We start from the raw sequence: 7,415 nt of genomic DNA, 5'->3' as shown, positions 1-7,415 counted from the left end.
TGGCGGCGCTCCCGCCGAGGGTTCGGATCCCACATACAGACCGGTTCCCGCTCACTGGCTGAGCGAGGTGTGGGAGCAACACTGAGGGTTGCGATCCCGTTGCCGGTCCCGGTCCGGTCCGGGCGCGACACTGAGGGTTGCGATCCGTTGCCGGACACGAAAAAAGACAAAAAAAAAGTAATACCAAGTTTTATCTGCTTTGTAATCTGCCTTGGGCCTAGTGGCTTTTAATTTTTTTTTTTTTTTACTGCAATCCAAAAGTCAGAAATAAACTTTTATATTAGTGGGTCACTGTATGTAAAAACTTTTATTTCAGTCATACAGACAAATCCAGTGTGGATTTGTAAAGTGGATAAATCCAGTGTGGATTTGTCTGTATGATTGAAATAAAAGTTTTACAAATTAATACTTATCTTTGATGTATAAAGTGCCCGGGCATCTTCTATCCTATTTCATTTTAAAAGAAAAATGCTGGTTGTAGCATGGGATACAACTGGCAGTTTGAATAACGCTGCATTGGGTGTTTTAGAAGATCACGGTGCCTTCCAGTCCATTTTAACTCATTCTGTAGCTTTTACTTCATGGTCCCTTTCCCATATTCTCTACCTATAGTACAGTAATTTATAGTTTTAAATATGTTCAGTAGATCCCTTTAAGGCAGAGGTGATACTGGTTAATTCCTGTCTTTGTCACCTTTGTTTTCAACTTTCTGTCCAATACCATTTAGTGTATTTTAGAGATCATGTGGATAGCCACTTGCCCCGGAGATGGTGATATAATTTTTAAACTAAGTTTCTCTTAGAGAAAGAAGATGTGGTGGGTGGGTAATCATTAAAGAGAGAAATCTGAGGATGAGGGCTTATAAAGCTTGTCTTTGTTTACTTATGGATAAGCAGAGTAATGCTTAAATATCTTGGCATCTTTTAATGACTTTTTGTTTTGAGCCAGTCAATCAAGCACTTCATTTCTAGTTTCTTTAGCTACAGAAAAGCATTATGAAACCAAGACTTTGATCTTGTCCGTATAATACTGTTTATAAATATTGCTTCAACTCGTAATTCTTCTGCTAAATTTTTTTTAAGTGCTCGAGTACACATTTATTCACAAGATTTAAAAATCAAGAAATTATGACAAGGTTCACAGTGTAAAGGCTATCTCTTGTCCCCATTGGCTCATTTTCCAACCTTCTTCCCTCCTCCAAAGGTAATAGCTCTGGCTAATGCCTTCTAAATCTTTCAAAGTTTTCCCATCCTAAGCAAATATACTCTTATTATGTATGTTCTTATTTCCTTCTACCTTGTTAGAAAAGGTTGTATACTACTCTCCCTTTCTGCCCCCTTGGATTTTATCATGGATCATCTGGGACAGATCTTCATTCTTTATTCTTCATTTACAGCTGCCTGGATCACATATGGTATTTTGCACATCTGTGAGTTTATCTTTAAAACAAAGTTCCAGCTATAGAATTTTTGGGCCAAAGGATATATGTGTTTGTAATTTTTAACAAATATTGGAAAACTGCCCCATACAAGTTTTGTACTAATTTATACATCTGCCTGTAATGTGTAAAAGTGCCTGTTATTCCCAGGCTCATCACCAATACAAACTATTAAACTTTTTTTGATCTCTGGATGTCACTATAGTGAGGATTGAAATGTAATTCTTCTACTGAACTTTGTTCATGTTTACTGCCATTCATAATACTCTTCAAAGTTGGCCTTTTCACAGTTATTCCCATGTCACTTTGGCTTTCAAGGTTTACGTTTTGTTTGCGGGGATAAGACATTAACTCGGTGTCCTTGTGATGATGTCTTTTCTATTTTTGAAGGCTTTGGCACATCTTCTTCACTTTCGGACCCAGCAGCTTCATCCTTCAAATTTGGTATCCCGTGTATCCCATCATCCTCGTCTGGGCCTTCTCAGACTTTAACAAACACTGGAAATTTTAAATATGGAGATCAGGGAGGATTCAAGATAGGTGTGTCATCTGATTCTGGGTCTATAAACCCCATGAGTGGAAGCTTTAAATTTTGTAAACCAATAGGAGAGTTTAAATTTGGAGTTTCATCTGATTTTAAACCTGAAGAAGTTAAAAAAGACAGTAAGAATGAAAATAATTTTAAGTTTGGACTTTCTTCTGGTGTAAGCAACCCAACTTCTTTACCTCCATTTCAATTTGGGATGTCTAATCTTGGGCAGCAAGAAAAGAAAGAGGAACTACCTAAATCTTCATCTTCAGGCTTTAGCTTTGGTACAGGTATTACTAACTCTACCCCTGCTGCTACTAATACCATAGTGACCTCTGAGAATAAGAGTAGCTTCAACTTTGGAACCATAGAAACTAAGAGTATCTCAGTGGCTCCTTTCACATGTAAGACATTAGAAGCAAAAAAAGAAGAAATGCCTGCCACCAAAGGAGGGTTCACTTTTGGCAATGTGGAACCTCCGTCTCTGCCATCTGCCTCAATGTTTGCTTTGGGAAGGACAGAAGAAAAACAGCAAGAACCTGTCACTTCTACTTCTGTAGTTTTTGGGAAGAAAGCTGACAATGAAGAGCCAAAGTGTCAACCAGTGTTTTCCTTTGGGAATTCAGAGCAAACCAAAGATGAGAGTTCTTCAAAGTCAACGTTTAGTTTCAGTATGGCAAAACCATCTGAGAAGGAATCTGAACAGCCAGCAAAGCCCACTTTTGCTTTTGGAGCTCAAACCAATACTACAGCTGGTAAGTATTAAAAATTTTTTTGCAAGGTGTCTGATTTCTCGACAAATTCAACAAGTCAGGGTATGGTTTATACTGATCACAGTTGAGAGAGTACCAGTAACAGAACTTTTTGGAACATAGACGACAGGTATAATTAACCCCTGAATTTTGAAAACTAAAATCCTGAATTAAAAATGAAATAGCATCCTTAAAAGTTAAAAACATGATTGGTGAAATAAAGTCATTCTGTGGGCTGAGTAGCAGGTAGAACATAGCTGATAATTAGTGAATTGGAATTTCTCAGTACAGAGACTGTTCCAATTAGATCCACAAATTCCATTGGAATAGGAGTGTTGAAAAGATGAGAACAGTGTGGAGGAAATAAATATCAAAGAAGTGACAGAAGAGAATTTTCTAGATGTAAAGAAAAACATGGTCTTAAAAATGGAAATGACCCACTCATTGACAAAAATCAGTGAAATTTTAGGACATCAAAACCAAAAACCCTGAGTGCGTCCCTAGAAAAGCTGTTTGCCACAAATAAACAGATGTCCGATTGGTATCAGACTTATACTTGCAGCATCAAGTGCTAAAAACAGTAGAGCAGTGCCCTTAAAGTGAAAATGGTCTTGAACCCAAGATTCTGTAACTAGCCAAATTTGTTCAGACATAATGGCAAAAGATAGACGTGCAGAGAATCAAAAGTCGAACACCCATGAACACTTTTGAATAACCTCAAAAAAGAAAAAGTATGAAATTCACCAAATATCGATTGGTATCAGACTTATACTTGCAGCATCAAGTGCTAAAAACAGTAGAGCAGTGCCCTTAAAGTGAAAATGGTCTTGAACCCAAAATTCTGTAACTAGCCAAATTTGTTCAGACATAATGGCAAAAGATAGACGTGCAGAGAATCAAAAGTTGAACACCCATGAACACTTTTGAATAACCTCAAAAAAGAAAAAGTATGAAATTCACCAAATATCTGTGAGCAGTTTTTTTTATCTATTAAATATTTCCTTGAAAATTTATATCCTACAAAGAAAAAAAAAATACCTGCAAAGAAAATCAAAACTCAAATTACATATCATTTGGAAAGGAACAAAAATGAGATAGGATCTTATCAGATTTGATTAGGAAATTTCTACACTGTGGTAGACACTCTCTTAATCTACCTCCCATTAGCCAACTTGAAAGTGAGCCAACATGCTCCATTTTCCTGTAAATCATACTCATGCTCATAGCATACTGTGACTAGCTCTGTCTAGTGTGCAGTATTGGAATGGAGATATTATTGGAACAGTTTTAAAAAAACATCTTCAGTAAGATGGCTGGATTCAGTATCACTGTATAAAAATCAAAAGCTTTCCTCCAGATTAGCAATAAATAGTTGGATGATATATCTCATTTGTGTTTTCTAACATTTCTAATTTGTATTTTATAACAGCAACAGAACTTGTAACGTGATGAATAATTAAAAGAATATAAAAGATATACTTGTTCCTGAGTGAGAATATCTCTCCCCTCCTCACACCGAATAATTTCAGTTCTTAGAACAATTTTTGTGGAGCTTGACAAGCTAAGCTGGTTCTAAAAATATACAAGAAAATTTGGGGAGAAGGGAGGGCACACAGGCAGGTTTGCCCTACTAGTATTAAGCCCTATAAAGTTACAATAATTAAAACAGTCTAGTAACAATAATAGTAGAGGAAACAAGTGTGTGTGTTAGGAAATTTAGTGTGTCCTAGCAAATGAGTGTGCAGAGGATGCAGTAGTCAGTGCTGTGGCAAAAATTGGCTATCCGTTTGAATAAATTGAAGTTATGATCCTGCTACATACTGAAATGAATTGCAAAATTAAATATATAGCAGTACATCTATCTTCCACTATTTGAACTTGTTATCTAACACAGTGTCCAGTTGGATTTGGGTTTGAGGAACACTTTTATTTTCATTAATCAGAGTGCTGAAGGCCTTCCTATGAAAGACAGAAAATCTGTAAGTCATAAAAGATGGGTATGTTTGACTGTGTCAAAATTTAGTATTAACAGATGTCCGTTCAATAAAAGATTCTATATAAATCATTTAATATTCTGTTTTCTAATGGGTTCTTAGATTGTAGGGTGTAGGAAAAAAGTGCTTTCTGAGGTGATTTGTTCTTATGGATTTATGTTTGTTTCTTAATTTTTCTTACAGATCAAGGCACAACAAAGCCAGTTTTTAGTTTCTTGAACAATTCCTCTAGTTCAAGTACACCAGCCACTTTGGCTGGTGGTGGCATATTTGGTAGTTCCACCTCTTCTTCCAATCCACCTGTGGCTGCCTTTGTGTTTGGACAGGCCAGCAATCCTGTGAGCAACTCTGCCTTTGGTAACTCTGCTGAATCCAGCACAACTCAGTCTTTGTTATTTTCTCAAGACAGCAAACCAGCAACCACATCCAGCACAGCTACAGCTGTCACCCCATTTGTCTTTGGTCCAGGAGCCAGCAGTAATAACACTGCAACCTCTGGTTTCAGCTTTGGAGCTACAACCACATCTAGCTCTGCAGGTACATTTACAAAAAAATATGTACATTGTAGTTAGATTGGCTTTAATGATAATTATATATTGATTCTTAGAAATAATGTAGCAGGTTATCACAAAATGGCATAAATATCCTCAGGTCATCTATAGCAGGGATGTTAAAATTTTACTGTGTACATTTCATGTTCAAGTTTAATATATTTAACTCTTAGGGAGCAATTTTTCTAATCTTGCTAAGTGTGTAACATTTATTGTTTTTTGGTTTTTTTAAAACTAAGTTTAAAACCAGACACAGGAGGTTGTTTTCTTAAGACATCAGTGTTCATTTTGCGGTATATATACATGTATACGACATTAGGCAATTTCTGCACATATTACATTTATGGTGGAAGATCATTGTCTTAGATATATGCCTTTACCAAAAATTGTTAGCTGCAAAGGTGGGGAGTCATGCTAATTGAAGTTTTTGTTTATGTGGATTCTGTATGTTTTACTGAAATAATGGTACAGAGAGTCATATTCTTAATTACCATTCAAAATTTGTCTTGATAGGAATTTGGTTAGCAAAAGAAGAGTCTGACAGGAAGTTTAAGATTTACTTCTAGGTTTACAGAAATTTCTTAAGGATTATCTCACTGTAACCATCATGATGACTGGTGTTTTTTTCGACCTCCAGGATCCTCCTTTGTATTTGGCACTGGACCTTCAGCACCATCTGCCAGTCCAGCATTTGGTGCTAACCAAACCCCAACATTTGGACAAAGTCAAGGTGCCAGCCAGCCTAATCCCCCAGGCTTTGGATCTATGTCATCTTCAACAGCATTATTTTCTGCTGGTTCTCAACCTGCACCACCTACTTTTGGGACAGTGTCAAGCAGTAATCAGCCTCCAGTATTTGGTCAGCAGCCTAATCAGTCTGCATTTGGCTCTGGAACAGCTCCTAATTCCAGTAAGTGTGTACAGTGATGTACTTTGTGTCTGTACTTAAGTTCTGTGTGTCTTAAAAATATTTTTCCTTGAACTTTGAAACCATGCATATGTTTGTTTTCTTAATAGTCTCTTGTACTTGGCAGAATAGAGAGGTATATGCTTAGATTTATCTATAAACATCCCAGCTTCATGCAATTACAGTATTATTTACAGTATATTTTAAATTATTTCTTTTTTTTGTTGTTGTTGTTGTCTTTTATCTTTTTTCCGTGTCCGGCAACGGATCGCAACCCTCAGTGTTGCCCCTGCATATTTCTTTTTTTTGTTGTTGTTGTTGTCTTTTATCTTTTTTCCGTGTCCGGCAACGGATCGCAACCCTCAGTGTTGCCCCTGCACCGGACCGGGGACCGGCAACGGGATCGCAACCCTCGGTGTTGCTCCCGCGCCTCGCTCAGCCAGTGAGCGGGAACCGGTCCGTATGTGGGATCCGAACCCTCGGGCGGGAGCGCCGCGCTTCCCAAGCGGCGCACTATCCAGTGCACCACCGGGCTGGCCCCTAAATTATTTCTTACTGTTTGGCTTAGGTATGGAATTCATTCAGTCCCATTTCTCCTCCAGTCTGAATTTTGGGGCTTTCTAGCCTGGACTTGAACTATATTTTCTGATCCTCTTTATGATTGTATTTACTTCAGGGAGTTAAAAACCCAGTTCCAGTACTCTTTCCTGGGACAGTTCACCTGAATTGTCTAATGACACTTTCTATTTGGTAATGATACTAGTCTTTCCACTTGACTTGCATATTTAAACAAAAGTCCCATGACTTTTTTTTTTTTTTCGCAGCTGGCAGGTTTGGGGATCTGGACCCATGACCTTGGTGTTATAAGGCTGCTCTCTAACCAACTGAGCTAACTGGCCAGCCCCCCTTGACTTTTTTAATATGACAAATCAGGACTGGCCAGTTAGCTCAGTTGGTTAGAGAGCAGCCTTATAACACCAAGGTCATGGGTCCAGATCCCCAAACTGGCCAGCCACAAAAAAAACCAAAACAAAACAAATTATGCTACATTGTAATGATATATTTCCTCAAAATTGCACTGTTTGACATTTTTCTAGTTGTGAAATATAACCTCATATAGAAAACTGCATAATGGGCCGGCCTGTGGCTCACTCGGGAGAGTGCGGTGCTGATAACACCAAGGCCACGGGTTCGGATCCCATATAGGGATGGCCGGTTGCTCACTGGGTGGGCGTGGTGCTGAC

At 38.1% G+C, this 7,415-nt stretch overlaps 1 protein-coding gene across 1 annotated transcript in view; it reads left to right on the top strand.

The window, feature by feature from the left end:
- NUP153 (nucleoporin 153kDa) overlaps nucleotides 1-7,415 on the top strand; it is a 74,121-nt gene that overhangs the window by 58,224 nt on the left and 8,482 nt on the right. The window contains exons 16-18 of the mRNA XM_008568476.1: nucleotides 1,757-2,722; nucleotides 4,897-5,250; nucleotides 5,902-6,174. Coding sequence (XP_008566698.1) covers nucleotides 1,757-2,722; nucleotides 4,897-5,250; nucleotides 5,902-6,174 — 1,593 coding nt within the window. The remainder of the gene's footprint in view (nucleotides 1-1,756; nucleotides 2,723-4,896; nucleotides 5,251-5,901; nucleotides 6,175-7,415) is intronic.

The sequence above is a fragment of the Galeopterus variegatus genome, unplaced genomic scaffold (genome assembly GCF_000696425.1).
Source record: "Galeopterus variegatus unplaced genomic scaffold, G_variegatus-3.0.2 Scaffold412, whole genome shotgun sequence".
In the NCBI taxonomy this organism is placed as follows: domain Eukaryota; kingdom Metazoa; phylum Chordata; class Mammalia; order Dermoptera; family Cynocephalidae; genus Galeopterus; species Galeopterus variegatus.
This window is presented reverse-complemented; position numbering and strand designations above follow the sequence as displayed.